The sequence below is a fragment of the Stegostoma tigrinum genome, chromosome 15 (genome assembly GCF_030684315.1).
Source record: "Stegostoma tigrinum isolate sSteTig4 chromosome 15, sSteTig4.hap1, whole genome shotgun sequence".
Taxonomy (NCBI): domain Eukaryota; kingdom Metazoa; phylum Chordata; class Chondrichthyes; order Orectolobiformes; family Stegostomatidae; genus Stegostoma; species Stegostoma tigrinum.
The window spans coordinates 70,220,131-70,238,075 of record NC_081368.1 but is presented as its reverse complement, the minus strand read 5'-3'; the positions used below and the strand labels follow the sequence as shown (position 1 = coordinate 70,238,075).

Genomic DNA, 17,945 nt, shown 5'->3' with positions numbered 1-17,945 from the left:
CCATTTTTGTTTTGACTTAGTTTATAATATCTCATCATTCAGAGTTCCTGAATCTTGCCACCCTTATCGTTCATCCTCACAGGAACATGCTGGTCCTGAACTCTGATCAATTGGTCTTTAATAGACTCCCACATGTTCAGATGTGGATTAAGCCTCAAGTAGCCACCCCCAATCTAATTTCTCCAGTTTCAGCCTAATACTGTTGCAATTAGCTTCGCTTAGTTTAAATTGTGAAAACAGTGTGGCGTGGACAAGTTGGGCTGAATGGCCTGTTTTCATGCTGTAGACCTCTATTGACTCTTTTGACCTGAATTTGCCTTCTCCCAATTTAGCACAACCTGAAGATCAGTCTTATCATTACCCATAACTGATGCAATTATGATCACTGTTCCCAAAATGCCTCACCTACTGAATATTCAGCCACCTGGCCAGGCTGACTCACCTATACAAGGTGTAGTATGGTTGTTTTGCAAGTTCGACCGTCTACATATTGTTTAAAGAAAACCTCCCGAATGCACCTAACAAATTCTGACCCATCTAAGACCCTGGAACTAAGCAAGTCTGAGTCAATATTGGGGAAGTTAAAATCACCCACTATAACAACACTTTTGTTTTTACATCTTTCCATGTTCTGCTTACATTATCTGTTTCTCTATCTCCCACTAAATACTGGGAGGCCTATTGTGTAACTCCATCATTTGCAGCCTTCCTATTCCTGAGCTTTACCCAAATGACCTCACTGGATGAACTCTCCAAGATGTCCTCTCTTAGCACGACGGTTATATTCTCTTTAACCAGTAGTGCAACTCCCCACCCCATTTTACACCCCTCTGTATCTCATCTAAACTCTGGAACGTTGAGTTGCTAGTCCTACCCTTGTCCCAACAAAGTTTGGCTACAACATCATGGTCTGATGTACTAATCCAGGCTGCAAGGTCATCTGCTTTACCTTTGTGTGTTAGACTGTAGATGTTGCTATTTTTGTGCACGTGCGTATTGTATATGTGCACACACTGCTATCAGATTGCGTTTGTAAATTTAATACTAGCGTAATGTGAAACATCTACTCTGAAAGATTATTGTATGTTTTGATTAGGGAGCCAACAATGCCAAGGGGACTGCTCTTGCATATTTGTTTATGGGCCGTCTATTTTCACCTCTTAAACATTTTCTTTTCCATACCTCTCTTCAGAGTAATCATGTATATTGTGTCCAGATGTCATGAGGAGGGACTGGAACACTATTTGCGATCATACATCAAGGTATTTTGAAACAAAAACGAATAACTGGAGCAACTCAGCAGGTCTTGTGGCATCTATGCAGAGAAAAACAGTTAACGTTGCTTCTGACCAGACCCCCCTTCAGAAGTGGAAAATTCTGAAGAAGGATCACTGGACCTGAAATGTTAACTCCTCTTTCTTTCCGCAGATGCTACCAAACTTGTTCAGTTTTACCAGCCATTTCTGTTTTTGTTTCAGATTTCTACTACTTGCAGTTTTTTTTCTAAATCAAGACAATTTATTTTTTGAAAATGTGTTGAGTTGTGCAGAAGTTGGACATTGCTATAATTGTGCTGCTCAAATAAATCTAGAGTCTGCATTTATATGTTGCTCTTTAACAAACAAGTAACCCCTCCCGAATTACTGAGAGAGACTTGAGACGTTAAGATAGATTAGTATCTTGAGCAATACTGGGACTTAGTTACTTGAAGGAGAAGGGCAAGTTGCAAGCTTTATTCTGCTCTTGATTCTTGGAAGCAGCATTGAAGTGGTTGAGATTGTTGTATAAACTACAGTCCCCTCCACATAATGTTGACTATGTCTGTGCCTAGGATCTTCGTGGAGGTTTTCCATTGAGACATGAGTCCCACATGTTTGAATCCTAAACTCAGAGTCTGGCTGAGCAGATTCCAGTTTCTCTGGAGCAAGGGCCTCATTCTACAGTGTGGGAATTCTGAATCCTTGGAAAAGGAGTGAATGCTCTTGAAAGATGGTTCTGAACTACCAGCTTTCCTCAGGATTGAAGGTCTGCTGGCAGCACAATTCCAGCACCCCCCCCCCCGGGAAATCCTGACCTGGCAGCTGTCTGTGCCTCCAGAAGTGATGCCACTACAGGAAATGCTCCTGGAAATTTTTCAGGAATCAGAATTGGATTCCTGAACTTGAGCACATGAGGGCGAGGGGTTGTAGGCTGGAGGAGTTGGTGACAAGTACACTGGGATGGCTTTTAGTATCTCTTTTCCAAAGCCAGGTGCCACAATAGGGTTAATCGGGAAGCCACCAATCCATCCAGGACCCATCATTACTTCCAGTGGGCTCCGAAATAATTGGTATCTACTGGCTTGCTTGTGGGTGAGTGACACACACAAACCCCCTCCCAGCTCCAGTTTAATCTTGGTGAGTTATGTCCTGTCACGTCACGTCACCTCATCCACGATGACCTGGACCCCATCACTTCAGCTCCCATTGGGGGTGGCCTGGATTAAATTGTCCCCAGTGCTTGAAGCTGAGAAATGGGCCTTAGCTGGGCTCATCACTCACTGGCTGAGTCAGCTCACCGAATCTTTCCACTTATTCATTGCTTTCTTCAGTACGTTTTCAGGACAGGCCAATACATGACCTCCGAGAACAAGACGACACACGAGGAGCTGGCTCGATCCCTCATCGTTATCCTGAAACAGTCGGCAGATTTTCTCACCATCAATAAACTGCTGAAGGTTGGTGCTGTCTCTTTTGGAACTGGCAATTGCAGCAAACTTGAATGTTTTGTCACCCATACTTAGGCCAGAATTGTATGAAATCCACCAAGTCGTCATTGTCTATGGCTTTCTTTGTTCATTGCAGAGGGGCATTTTGCTCAGCTGTCCCTCTAAGAACCTGTTAATTTGACCGATATTTCCATGCACATGACTCCCTGTCCCTGCACCCTCTAATGGCTGACAGGCTAATTCTTCCATCCGCCTCCTAATGATGGATTCACATGGTACCTACCACAACCTCAGGAGGTCACTGAACACTTCACAATCAAATTAGTACTTTAGAAGCTTGGGCACCATTCCTATCGTGCAGCCAAGCTGTGCACAGCAAGATCCCATATGTATCAAAACCATAATTTATCAGATAATGTACTTGTGCGGTGTTGATTGAGGGTTGAATGTTGAGCAAGACAATGTGGAATGCAACTTTTCTCAAAGGAGGCATGAGGTATTTTGCTTCGACTGATGTGCAAGCTAGGCCTCAATTTTATATCCCATCCAAAATATAGCATTTCTGAGAGTGCAGCACTCCCTTAATGGCGCTGGGAGTGCCTGCATGGGTTTTTTTGTGCTCGGCTGTCTAGAGTGAGAGTCGAACTCATGAATTTCTGGCCAAGAGGCAGAGGAGGCACCACTTAGTTTGAGACCAACATGATGGCAATCAGTTTAACTGTGCATGGCACTCTTGTGATCAGTGATACCACTCAGATGGCCTGGAGGCGATGAAGCCAGGTTTGGCAGGCCCACACAGAGAGTAAATTTGATGACCTTTTTGTTGTGTTTTCATCATTTTCTGTATGTTAAACTGGAAGTACTTGCTGCACATGACTTTTTTTTGTTTTGAAGAAAACAGCAATGCTACTCATTTAGAATGTAGTTAAAATGAAAATATCACAACTTGCAATGGAAAATGCTGAATACCACAGTGAACCTGGAATAATAGGGCATTATTGTAATTATGCTAATTAATAGGAAGACATTCTGATCAAAGATTTCACAATAGGCATTGCTGGCATGTGAACTCATGACCACTGCCTTGTTAATCCAGTAAACTACCGCTTAAACAACTGTACGTTCACCGAGTTCTATGCCCCTGAACAAGGGGAAGGGAATCTCCACACAGTTCCAGCTCCTGACTCCTATGTTGTGGAAGGAGGTTGAACTGTGATACACTTGCAGGCAAATAGCCTGCCAATAGCACCGAAGTGAAGAATGGACAGTTTGGAATGGTGATCTCATGGAAACATGTATGATTCTTAAGGGGCTTGACAGGGTAAATGTCGAGGGAAGGATTCTCTCATGGGAGAGCCTAGGACCAGAGGGCATAGTCTCAGAATTAAGGGGAGCCAATTTAGGACTGAGATGAAGATGAATTTCTTCTGTCAGAGTGTTGAGTCTTTGGAACTCCTTAACACAAAGCTAAGGGAGCAGCGTTCTTGTGTATAGTTAAGGTAGAAATAGATAGATTCCATGACTGATTAAGAATCTCTGAGGAAAACCCAGGAAATTGGTTGTGAGGAACATCGAATCAGCCATGATCCTATTGAATGGTGGGTCAGGCTCATGGGGCTAAATGGTGTACTCCTGTTCCTATTTCTTATGGTTTTGCAGAGAGTTACAGTGAGCCTGTGAAACAAGGTGGTAGGAGTAGAATTAGAATTAGCTATATTGTCACACGTACTCATATGAGTGCTGTGAAAAATTTACAATGCCATCTTAGGTGCCAAGGTACCTAGGTACAAATTCTTAAGTACAAATTCTTAGGGAAAAAAGAATTAGAAGAATAAAGAAATAAGAGCTTGAAAAAAGGAAGCAAGGAGATGCTGACTGAGAATAAGGGGTTCAATCAGATCTCCAGTCAGCGAGAACTCTTTTTCCTGAGTATTTCTTTCTTGTTTTAACTTGCAGCATTCATGGTTTTTCTTTGAACTCTTAATCAAGTCAATGGCCCAATTCCTGATTGAGAAGAACAAGCTGAAGGTAAGTCTAATCACTTTGACTCCTCACCTTCGGATTCACAAGGTTTTTCTCCATCTTGCGAGGAATGGGCATAGTTGGGAACCTCTGACACACACTCAAACAGAAGAAAATATAGTTTTAGAAATGTTCTGGAGATAATTTTAAAATTCTCCTGGAGAGTGGAATAGCCCCTTTCATTTCCAGGAGGCCGTCATGGAGGGGAATTTTTTTTTAATTCATTCACAGGATGCTGTCCAGGCCAGCATTTATTGCCCACTGTAGAGGGCAGTTAAGAGTCAACCACTTTTCTGTGGGTCTGTAGTCACATGTAGGCTAGACCAGGTAATGATGGCAGTTTCCTTCCTTAAACGACATTAGTGAACCAGTGATAATGGGAACTGCAGATGCTGGAGAATCCAAGATAATAAAATGTGAGGTTGGATGAACACAGCAGGCCAAGCAGCATCCCAGTGAACCAGATGGGTTTTCCCAACAATCGGCAATGGTTTTATGGTCATCATTGGACTGCTAATTTCAGATTTTTTTTTTACTGAATTCAGTTTCCACATGGGATTCGAACCTGAGTCCCTACAACATTGCCGGGGTCTCTGGATTAACAGTCCAGTGATAATACCACTATCACCTCCCCGTGGCGATTTCCGTGACAATTTCATGACAATTTCCTGTAAGTAACCAACATTTTGTTACGACCTTCATGAACTTGGTTACAACTCATTGAGGCTGAGGGGACGCTGCGTTTTGTATGAAGGAGTGATGAATACAGTGCAATGTATATCTGCACAGGAGGCTGAAGAAGTTCCAGATGGAGTACGGTCATTCAGTTTGGGACATCTCGTTAGTGAATGGCTGTTGGAATCTCTGAAAGGGAAAGGTGTAGATTCACCAGGAGGCAACGGGGAATTATAAGATATACTTCCAGAGATAGGTCTTTCATTTCTTGCTGACTTTATTTTCTACATGCATGAAGCACAGGAAAAAAAGGCTTACGTTTGGATAGCCTCTTTCAGGACATCCAAACTTACAACCATTGCCATGCTTTTGAAGTGTTGGTGCCAATGAAATTGGAATAAGTAATGTGCTGTAGATAATAAGGTGTAGATCTAGATGAACACAGCAGGCCAAGCAGCATCGGAGGAACAGACAGGCTGATGTTTTGGGCCTCGACTCTTCTTCAGAAATAATGTGCAGTTGGGTCCTCTGAGATACTCTATGATCCCTATGGACACTCACAACCTTGATGAAGAAATCTGAACTTCCATGAAGGGCAAGGGTGCTATGATAAGATTCCAGGTTTGAAGTCTTTTACTGTAACAAACAAATCCAAATGTTGATAAAACACTATTTTTGTGGGCATTTTAACATTTCGACTGCAGACCTTTCTGTTCGACCATTTATTGTGTTTGGCATATAACTGTTTACAATCTGAAGTTCACGACACCTCCCTGAGACTTGGAGACTGACAGTCTATCTACCATTTGCAAAGATGCTTCCGCCATATATGTGAATATTTTGTGGCATAACTTGGGCCCCTCTTTAATATTTAACAAAGTGTTTATTGTCAGCAGAATTAACAACAGGCCACATGATTATTTCTTCATTTTATTCCAAATGAAAAACGCAGTCCAAAACGTGGGTTTGAAATAGTCAAGTGGTCATTTCTGAACTTGAGTGCTGCCAAAATGTGCCTTTTTTTCCAGCAATACTTTCTATAAAATCTCACAGGACTCTGGTGTGGCTTAAAAACTGATGAATAATTCATCCAAAATGCCTGAGTAGTTCAACGTTAATTCTTAAAGACAGTCTTTTGCTGCGTGATAGTTACATTAATGGATCTATTTACAGCTCCCTAGGACACAGAGATTCCCAGAAAGCTTCCAGCACGCTGTGCACTCCCTTCTCCTTGCAATAATTCCTCATGTCAACCTGAGGTACTCGGAGATTCCAGAGGAGTCCAGGAGCGTGAACATCAGCTGGGCACATTTCATGAAGGTCAGTAGAGGAAAGAATTGGTGCAAAATTATTTAAGAAACACAACAAAAAGACAATCTCACTGCTTGCAATAATGTTTCCCCACGAAAGTAGAAACTTTATGTTCTACTGATTCACCTCCCACCTTGAGATTATTGAGGGTGTCTTTGTTCAAGTATAACAGCACTTCCTACCTTTGCTTGCTTGTTAGAAAATCAGAAGACGCTTATGGATGAGAAAAGCCATTCAATCCATCTTCATTTAATGCATTTATAGCAGGCTTGTTCTCATCTCCCCATTTCCATTATGATCCATTGAATTGCTTTGTCAGTGATTGTAGAGGTTTCCCCGTGCTGTGGTCCTTCAGAGCCCGTTCTACAGGCCGTACCTTCTCAGCACAAAGGCTGCCATTGGGACAATAATCAAACCACCACGTCTCCTCTTTAAGGGAGCATCCATCACGTGTTGTGCCACTCAGGCCAGGGCAAGCCTTCCTTTCCCTTGGATGTTGTGATACCCACCACCCATGTGAGCTGCCTGCCCATCAGAGAATGGCAGGTCCTTAGCAGCACCACTGGGAGGCAGTGGCTGCTGCTGGTACTACACCTACCCAGCACCTCTGATCGAAGAGGAGCCGGTGCGTCATGAATAATGGTGGGAAGGGCGTTCATTGGGGGAGAGGAATGTGTTGAGGAGGGTTGGTAACAAGCATGAGTGTAGTTGTCTTCAGTGAGCCCAACCTACTCTACACTGACTGGTTCCTTTGTCCACACACTGAGTATTTTTGCAAAGGGAGACATACTCCCACGAGCTGTGAGCTACCCCACATAAGTTTTCTTTTGCTCAAAGTCTTTCACTGGCTTAATACCAGCTACAGTGGGATGAGCTGTACAAGAGGACATTAATTAGCTCTTAATGGCTTCAATTAGTGACATCAGGGGCTGCTGAGGGTGCAGGCTGTTGGCATGTCTTAATAATCTGTATGTTCTTGATTCAACAGCGGAGCTTAACACTGATGAACAGAGGGTTTATCTTCAACTTAATAAATGATTACGTTAGCTGTTTCTCTCCCAAAGATCCCAAGGTGAAATTTTCTCTTTATTCCCATAATCTTTTTCATTGAAGATGTTGCTCCAGTTGACTTTGAAAGAATAAAACTATACCTCTCTAAGGACCTTTTGAGGACCTCGGGACATCCAAAGTGCTTTAGCTCAATAGACAGTAATAGTATAATTAGCATTGTGATGTATGAAGCATGCACTAAAAATGCAGCAGGACTGGCAGTATCTGTGGAGAGAGAGAGAGACAGAAGCAGAGTTAGTATTCGAGTCTGGTATGACTTCTTTGGAGCATTTTGAACAAGATTGATATTAGACTCAAAATGTTGCCTGTTTCTGTCTCCCCAGATGCTGCCAGGCCTGCTGAGTTTCTCTAGTGATTTCTGTTCTCACTTCACATTTCCAACATCCATGGTATACTTTTACTTTTGAAACCAGCTGGCCAATTTACACACAAAGATCCCACAGGCTGTGATAGTGGGTGAGTTAATCTGTTTCGGCGATGTTGGGTAAGGGATTACCATCTTCCATACCACTTCGAGAACATTTCTGCTCTTTTTTTAAAAAAATAAAGGCCCTGGTTTATTTTCCTTCACCTGGTAGGAAGGCAGGACCTCAATATAACTGCACCTCTTTCAGATAGCACCTCCAACAGAGCAGCGCTCCTTCAGTACTGCACCTGAGTGTTAGTGTACATTATTAGCTCAAATGAGTGGAAGGAAGAATGCTACTGTCAAACAAAAGTTGACAGCTGGTGCAGTTGATGATGTTATCGGTTCAGAGGTGCTTTCGAGTCAGACATGGGAGTTTAACTATTTATTCTTATTTTCAGGCACTGTTGTGTGTTTGAGGGCTACTGATGAGAGTTGGGATGCTTCACTCTGTTAGACTGTCACTTCCTTGAACTGTATAATATTAATGCTGCCTATTTAAAGGGGAGAGAGGAGGATCTCATTAATAAACAGCAGATATTGTTGATATGCTAACAAATTATATGTAGGAGAAGGAAAGATTCTGCTTTTATACAGCAACCTTTCCTGACTTCAAAATATCCTGATGTGCTATTTGAGGGCAGTCACTGTCAACATTCACATTAAGCATTAAAGGGCAGAGTTTCAACATGCCACATGAGATGCATCAACAGCACAACACTCAGCTTCTATCGTAAAGTCTGTGTGTTTAGGCTCCCTGGAGTGACATTTGAGTTTATAGTCTTCTGACTCTGATGTGAGAGAATACTACTGCAGAATCAAGACTGACAGCTTAAAGGCAAAACTATGTTGTGACAATTTACCCTGTATCAGCTGCAGTTTATTCCTGCTAAGTCTTTAGCACAATTCTTTTGCTTTTTCATTCAATTATGCAATAATAGATTTGGCCTCACCTCAAGAGAAATAAACTATATAACAAACTCCAGCACAAAGACACCTGAGCAGATACATGCCATTGTTGCAAGAAAGTGCTAGAGTTGCAGCTTTAACTAAGAACAGCAGTAACATCAGATTAAGCTCAGGGCTGTTAACTTTAACCAGCATGGTTCATGTTTGGAAACAAACCAGTAACGGTTTTATTCACTCTCTTTAATCCTTTGTCTGTCACCATCTCACTCCCAACAGACACTCACAGAATACAAGCTGGATTTCCTGCATATAGTCTGCAATCATGAGCACTTCATCCCTTTGAATTTGCCGATGTCCTTTGCGAAGAGCAGGCTCCAGCGGATCCAAGGTGCAGTAATATTGAACAACATTTGTTTTTTATCAATCCTCAGAGCTTTTAGCATATCTCTATGCCCTCAAACTTTGGTTTAACCCTGGAGGACCTGTCGCTTTTGGATGTCAGAACAGTTGGGTAGGAATATTAAGTGTGCATCTGTGTACAATGTATAGATATCTACGTATAAAAAAAGTGTCTATTCGATATCTGAAATGTGTGCATGCATGCATATGTGGGGACAACTGCGATCCCAAGATATTGAGATATAGTTTGGCAAACCTCAAATGAAAGCACTGCTTCTATCAGCCAGTGATTCCCTTCTGCTTTTAGATCTCGATCTAATCCGCTTCTCTTCACTTACAACCTTCCCATTATTCTGGCCTCCTGGATACACCTGGCCCTGGAGAATGGAAAGAGGCCCAATCCAGGGGAATGAAGGAATGATTTTGGCATCAATCGAGCTGATGCAGCTTTAATGATTGAAAGGTTTCCATGGCAGTGTTCACACTTGAAGATGTATTTGATCAGGAATGTGACATTAGTCCAATTGATACTCTTCATTATGAGGGTCTAGGATGATCAATATGCCCATTTCCATGCAATATTGTTTTTAATTGTTTTTCCTCTCTGTGAGTTTCCTCCGCTTTGAATCATAGAGGCAATCCTTTGTATCACAGCAGACATAACAAGGAGACAGTGGGATGAAGTGAAGTGTACATATTAGCATAGAAATCTGCTTTTCCTTGTTGATTCTGGTATTGTGAGAGATGGTTCTTTGAAAGGTGTACAACATAGCTTTCCAGGGGATCAGTGTTCTCTCTATGGTGAGGCTAAATATGGAGGTAGCTGTCTCTGAAATGAAATTTACATGTGCTCACTAATATAATAACTGATCTAATCTAAATTTATTAGGTTTGTCCAATCGTTAACTTTGATAAAGCAGTATTTATGCATACAACCATGTGGGAATGAGCCCAACTTGAGGGTGCAGTTCTTAACAGATAGACTTTAAAAATAAATTGGATTTATTAAATGTAAATTGCAATTGAAATTTGTCTGGCCCTTGTGTTTTTTTCTGCACTTCCAAATTTTTAAATTAACATTCCTTGGGCTTTGGGACTGTTGCAGTAATGGCAATCACAAGATCTAGGAATCTCAATGTTGCAATTCTCATTCAATATCTTATTCGAATGTGCCACTAGGATGCCAGAGTAATGCAGAATCCATCGTATTGAAGAGCAAAATTCAGCACATGTTGAGTGATGATGTTTTGATTTTAAAACTGTTATATCTAGAAAAATCAGTTGGCAAAAGGCAGAAATAGAAGCAATCTTTAGTGATCCTACATTTGTTTATTAACTCAACTACTGCCTTCTTTTCCCACCCTTGGTTTTAAAGAGGGTCTTACCCATTTGTTTTACCTGCAGATTTGCAGTTGGAGTGCACGCTTACTGAAGACTTCTGCAAGAATCATTTCCTGGTGGGCCTTCTCCTGACGGAGTTGGCCGCGGCACTGAATGAGTCTCGGGATATTCGACATGAAGCGATAGCTATTGTCAAGTGCCTGATGATGAAGCATGCATTTGATGACCGATACTCTCACAAGGTATGACAGCAGCAGTAGCTTTCATTGACTAAACTGCCATTAAGGGGCGTTTGCATTCCACTTGCAGGCCAAGAGCGTGCCATGAGCGAGGACTGTAATTAGATGGGAGAGTAAGAAAGCTGCAGCTCTCAACATTGGACCTGCTGACATAATGAAATTAATATGCTATCTGACTCTGGGTTCGTGTGCCAACATGGACTGGAGACATCATTTCTGAGATTACCTACAGCAGAACGGTGGAGGTTGTTACACATTGGATATTGGAAGCATATAGGCCCAAAATTTTCTTTTTGTGGTGATATGTAAGAGCAGCGAGCTCAGCAACATCTTGGAATATTCAGGACTGGATAAGGAACAGAGAAGTGTACAGCAGCTTCAAAGGGAGCAAGTCAATGGAGGCTGTAGAGAAGCATGGAGAAGCCAAAGGGGAACTTAAGAAGGAATTAGGATACCAAAGAAGGTGTATGAAAAAATACTGGCAAGTATGATAAGGGATACTCCCAAATATATTGCTTTAAGTATATCAAGGGGAAGAGGATAACCCAAGAAAGAATAGGGCCCACTTGGGAATAAGAGGGACTTGTGCATGGAGCTGGAGGACTTGGGTAGAGTGTTAAATGAGTACTTCGCATTTGTGATAACAGTGTGGAGCTGGATGAACACAGCAGGCCGAGATGCTGCTTGGCCTGCTGTGTTCATCCAGCTCCACACTTTGTTATCTCGGATTCTCCAGCATCTGCAGTTCCCATTATCTCTGATACAGCTTCACATCTGTCTTCATTTGGGAGGAGGACGATGTAGGTACAGAATTTGGGAAGCTTCTTGAGTAGTTTGGTAGAAGGAATGAACAGGTGTTGGAGGGTTGGTGGACTTAAAGGTGGACCAACATCTACAGCCAGATGTGTTCTATCCCAGGCTGCTGTGGGAGATGGTAGAAAATTAAAGAGATACTGAAAAAATGTTTAATTCTCGCCTGGCTGCAGGGGAGATTCCAAAGGACAGGAGGACAGCTAATGTGGTTCCTCTTAACAAGAAGGGTGTTAATGATAAACAGGGAATTACAGAAGAGTGAGATATGCAACAATGATAGGGAAATTTCAGAAAGAGCAAATTAATTTCCACTTACAGAGGCAAGGTGTGATCAGGGGCAGTCAGCACAGCATTGTCAGACAGAGGGCATGCCTAACAAATTTTGAATTTTTCAAGGAGATGACCACATGTGTAGTTGGGAGCAAGCATAGTTAATGCAGTTTATATGAATTTCAGCAAAGCCTTTGACAAGGTCCCACATGGGACACTGAAAGTCACACGGGATCCAGAGAAATTTGGCAAGTTGAATCCAAAATTGGCGTCATGGTAGCAGACAGAGGGTAGTAGGAGAGCCAGTAGGAACTGCAGATGCTGGAGAATCTGAGATGACAAGCTTTAGAACTGGATGAGCACAGCAGGCCAAGCATCATCAGAGGAGCAGGAAAGATGACATTTCAGGCCTAGACCCTTCTTCAGAAATTGAAAGCCAAAGCGTCAGCTTTCTTGCTTCTCTGATGCTGCTTGGCCTGCTGTGTTCATCCAGCTCTACACCTTGTTGTCTAAGAGGGTAGTGGGAAATGTTTGTTGCATGACTGGAGGCCAGTATCCAGTAGTGCACAAAAGGAATTCATGCTGGCATCAGGGGAAAGAAAAGTTATTGATCCCAGAGCAGTAAACTGATATAAAACATTAATCCCTGGTTAAGGTTCTTAAGGTGCAAAATGACGAGAATGGCTCAGACTCCAGGACTTGCCATCTACTGGTCAGGTTGGTTACTGTATCACCCCATGAGAGATTAGCGGTTGATTCATCCTGAGATATTGTCACACAATGCAGACTCTGCATCCCTCTTTGGTGTTGAATGCCATTAAGGAACTTAAAAGTTAACAGTGTTGTGAAAATCTCAGTCGGTGAAGGTTCATCCAGTCTGTGGTGGAAGAGGTGGCTAATGTTAACGGGGCAGTGCCGCTCCTCTGTCAGTCAAGGCTTGGGTGATAGCCCCTGGCTCATAGGTGAGGGTGCTATGGGCTCAAACCCTATTCCAAATCTTTCAATTCACATTGACATTCTAGTGCAGTATTCTCGGACCTAACTGAGGAACTGTGTCTTTCTTCAGACATAAAAGAGCTCATGATATTATTTATAGAATTGTCTGAGTGTCCTGTTTGATATTTATCTCTCGGCCAACATCTATAAAACAGATTAACCAGTCATTCTCACACCACCAGTTGTGGGATATTGCTATTCAGGATTTGATAGTTGTGTTTCTTAAAGATTTTTGTTGGCTGTGAAGCATTTTGGAATTTTGCAACATTTCTAGGAGCAAGTTCTTTACTTCTCTTCCAGCATCTGAATTTGCAAGATTTTTAAAGTCAATACATCACCATCTTTTCCTTTCAGAACATGCAAGCAAGGATAAGCCTACTATACCTGCCACTGCTGAAGCTGTTGTTTGAAAATATCCAGCGGCTGATTCCAAAGGATCTCTCCACTTTCAGCATGAACTTCTCAGGCATTGTGAGTATCCAGCTCTGCATTGTCTTGAGGCATAGTGACCTTGTGACCCTTTCATTGTACCATGGCCTGTGGTCATGATGTGCTCTTGTGGTTCCTATGGAAGCAAGTATGCCATCTGTAACTATAAGCTATCATTCCCTTGGTGGCTCAGTGTTTATCATTAATGCCTCACTGCACCAGGGACCCAGGTTCGATTCAGCCCTCAGGTGACTGTCTGTCTGGAGGTTGCACGTTCTCCCCGTGTCTGCATGACTTTCGTCCAGGTGCTCCGGTTTCCTCCCGCAATCCCAAGATGTGCAGGTTAGGTGGATTGGCCATGCTAAATTGCCCATTGTGTCTAGGAATGTGCAGGTTAGGTAGATTAGCCATGGGAAATGCATGGTTACAGGGTTAGGGTTGGTAGGTGGGTTTGGGCCAGTGTGCAGTTCAGAGAGTCGGTGTGGACTTGATAGGCCAAATGGCCTGCTTCCTGTAGTGATTCTATTATTTTTGTGTATGTGTCAGTCCACAAAACTAAGCTGTAGGCCAGATAAAAACAAAATACTGCAGATGCTGGAAGTCTGATGAAAAACCAGAAAATGTTGGAGAAACTCGGCAAGCCTGGCAGCATCTATGCAGAATGACTTATCTTCAATTTTTTAAAAAAAATTGCAGAAGACTCATACCCAACTCAAAGTATGAGCTCTGTTTTCTTCACTACAGACACTGCCAGATCTGCTGAATTTCTCCAGCACTTCCTGATTTTAGTTGAGATTTAGGACAACCCTTGCGTAATTGGATGGCAGAATGGGATTGAGGGGCTGAATGGCCAGCTCTTCCAACATGTTATGTGCCACTGAGCTGCCTATTGGAATAAAGCAGCCAGCCGGCATTTCTCACCATTGGCTATGCCAGGGTCATTTGTATGTCCATGTTACAGTCTTTCACTCTCCGCATTTTCATTTGAAGGAGTAGTGTTGGTTTGTGATCACCAGCTGATTACTTCAGGTCAAAAAGGCAGTTGGACCACCACCTTCTTGAGCTACATAGGAATCGTCAATGTATCCCCGTCTTGCTGATAATACCCATGCCATTCCAAAATGCTATCACCCAACTTAAACTAATTTCAGCTGATAGGATGATCACTAACCAAAGGATGCAGGGTTGGAACAGTTGATAAAGAAGGGGATGAGAGAATTTCTTTTATACATCTAGTGGCTCTGGAATGTTCCGCATGAAAGGGCCTTGGAAGGTACGTACCTAATTGTAAAAGAGAAATTTAGGGCAGGAGTGGTGGTGTGGAGCTGTCTAATTGGACAGCACTTCCACGTTCACAGTGGGCTGCATGGCCTCCTGTTCTTTATACCTCCGCTGTTTTAAATTATTTGTTTAAAATTTGTAAATTTGCAACCTTTCTGAGCATTCGTGATAAATAATATCTTGCTTTTCTCTTAAAATACAGAACATTCGAGATGATCTGGCCTTTAATTTTTCACCAGTAAGTGGCGCTGCAGCTCCACACAAGTCGGGCACCTTTATTGACAAGGAGTTGGCTTTTTCAGGTAAATCCACACCTATTTTATTGACCAATTTAACCCTTTTCAAGAAAGCAAAAATATTACAGTTTATCTTTCAGTAATTTTTTTATTAGATGTTAGTTTGTGTTGAAGAATGGATTATATCATTCAAAATCACAAAACCTTGCAATCTGCAACTCCTCATGTATGTGAACTAGCTAAAATAGTGGAGGAAAGGTATTTATTTATATATTGCCAATTCCCAATTCCAGTCCCAAAACATGTTAGAACCATCTTTTGAAATGTTGCACTGCAGAAAAAACAGCAGCCTATTTGTGTACTGCAAGCTGCCACAAAGATCAGGAAAGGTGGCCAAATCAGCTGTTTGCGCGTTTATGGCTGAGAGATAGATATTGGTTGGGGCACTACAAAGAACTCTCCTTGGACGTAGTTTCTTGAAAACTCTTAAATTCATCTAAGAGGAAAAATGGGGCTTTGGTTGAAAATTTCATTGGACAAACAGCACCGCCAATAATGAGGAACTCCCGTAGAACACCCTTAGTTTTGTGCTCGTCTCTCAGTAGTAGGACTTGAACGAACACCTTTGTGTTTGAGAAGGAAAAAGACTTCACCAAACCAATTACTAGCAGAATCCAATTTCCTGCAGCCCCACAAACTCCAAAATGCCTGTCCCGCTCTGATTCTAATAATCTTGCACACCCATAACATTAATCATGCCAACATTGGGTGCCTTGTTTTCAGCTTCCAAGGTCCCTAAGCTCTGGAATTCCCTTTCAAAACTCATTATTTCTCTGCACCTATTTCCAAGTTTAAAATGCTCCTTACAAAAACATGCTTTGACCAGGTTTTTAGTTTCCTTCCCTGATGCCTCCTGATCTCCTCAGCATCAAGTTATGATGGATAACAATTTTTAGAAGCACCTTGGAATTTGTCATTTTGCCAAGGTGATATATAAATGCAATTTTCTTTTCTGAATATGACTGTTGTGTCTCAGTGGCGCCTCAGAGAACTGTCGAATTTCACTGTGACATCTGTTCTCCTGGTTTGATGAGTGACTCAATGGTTCCATAGAGATAGCAAGAACTGCAGATGCTGGAAGAACACAGCAGGCCAGGCAGCATCAGAGGAGCAGGAACGTTGACGTTTTGAGCCAGCTCCCTTCTTCAGAAACGTGGAAAAGGAAGGGAGCTGGGATATAATTAGAGAGGAGAGGAGGGGTGGGGCTGAGGAAGGTGGGTGGGATGGTGATAGGTGAGTGCAGGTAGGGAGTGGTGGAGATTGGTCCATGGGATGGGATGGGCGGATAGGTGGGAGAGAAGATGGACAAATTGTGTCAGGTTAAGAAGGCAGGGATGAAACAAAGGCTTGGACGTGGGATGAGGCCGGGCTTGGGGAGATTATAAAACAAGTGATTTCCATGTTTGGGCCATTGGCCTGTAGGCTGTCAAGGCGGAATATGAGGTGTTGCTCCTCCAGTTTGTGAATGGTGTAATTGTGACACAAGTTGAATATTCCTGTTAGTTGCTGCTCTGGGTATATTGTGAATTGAATAAACCAAGCTTGTTTTAGTTGCACCTGTAATGATTTCACTATAGTACATGGAATATGTGCCACTTTATATTTTCACTTTTTGCCGCTGGTCTGCCCGTGTACATTTTCTTCCATGCTATTTTTAACTTATTCAACGCTTTGTCATGTGCCTCCAATTATTCCATTGTCTCCTTAAGACTGCTATCAGCTGGAAATTTGACACACCAGTTTGACACATGGCATTAAATTCCTTCACTTTGAAGGCTTGGTAGTGACAGTGTAGTGGCTAACCCATTCTTTGTGTATCCACAGGTTATGGTGCATCTTGCTTTCAAAGCCTGAGGCGTGATGATTCCAGGGGCTCCTTGACCATTGACATGAATGCGTGTACACCTGAGAGGGCTGACGAAAGACGGAATTCCATCGACTATGTAAAAATAACTTGCTGAATTTCTAACATCCCCGATGTTTGGTTTCTTGCGTCCAATTCTGATATCGCAATGCTAGAGTCAGGGCCTGTTTCAATCCGTCCACAGCCAGATGTCCCCAACCCTGTAAATCAAAACAGAAAAATCTATGGCAAGACCAGGGTGCACGTGGAGCTACTATGTTCTTCTTGTGTATCATCTTTGATATTTGACTGCACTCAACAGACCTAATGGAGGTCTGTAAAATCATGAGAGGCATAGATAAGGTAGATCATCAAAGCATTTCCCCATGGTAGGGGAGTCTAAAACTAGAGGGCATAGGTTTAAGGTGAGAGGGGAGATATAGAAAAGTGTCCAGAGAAGCAAGGTTTCACACAGAGGGTGATGACTGTCTGGATCTACCTGCCAAAGGTACTGGTGGAGGTGAGTACAATTTTGCCATTCAAGAAACATTTGGACAGGTTCATAGATGGGATAGGTACAGAGGTATATGAACCAAGCACAGTTAAATAGCACTAGTTTAATTGTAAAAACTGGGTGACATGGATTAGTTGAATCAAAGGGCCTGTTCCCATGCTGTAAACCTCTGTGACTTTAAATGCGGGCAAGAACTACAGACCAATTTGAAGAAAAATGGTGTGGCGATCTTGAACTAATTTCCCTGGGGTTTGGGAGCCATGGGAACTTGTTATTGACAGGGGGTGGGAATTGAGACAGGAACAAGAAGCCAAATAGCGTCCTCTGAACTGCAACCATTGACTGTCATTTGCAGGGTCTGAGGTCAAATCTGTTGAAGTTCAGCTAACGAACATCTCCTCTCTGGGCTGACTGTTCAGAACT

At 42.5% G+C, this 17,945-nt stretch overlaps 1 protein-coding gene across 5 annotated transcripts in view; it reads left to right on the top strand.

Moving 5' to 3' along the window:
* dock11 (dedicator of cytokinesis 11) overlaps positions 1-17,945 on the top strand; it is a 272,082-nt gene that overhangs the window by 160,652 nt on the left and 93,485 nt on the right. For all 5 annotated transcript variants that reach the window (XM_048544154.2, XM_048544150.2, XM_048544152.2 and 2 more), the window contains 10 exons: positions 1,193-1,262; positions 2,591-2,716; positions 4,664-4,735; positions 6,578-6,724; positions 7,704-7,787; positions 9,378-9,489; positions 10,905-11,083; positions 13,514-13,630; positions 15,072-15,171; positions 16,990-17,108. In XM_048544154.2, coding sequence (XP_048400111.2) covers positions 1,193-1,262; positions 2,591-2,716; positions 4,664-4,735; positions 6,578-6,724; positions 7,704-7,787; positions 9,378-9,489; positions 10,905-11,083; positions 13,514-13,630; positions 15,072-15,171; positions 16,990-17,108 — 1,126 coding nt within the window. The remainder of the gene's footprint in view (positions 1-1,192; positions 1,263-2,590; positions 2,717-4,663; positions 4,736-6,577; positions 6,725-7,703; positions 7,788-9,377; positions 9,490-10,904; positions 11,084-13,513; positions 13,631-15,071; positions 15,172-16,989; positions 17,109-17,945) is intronic.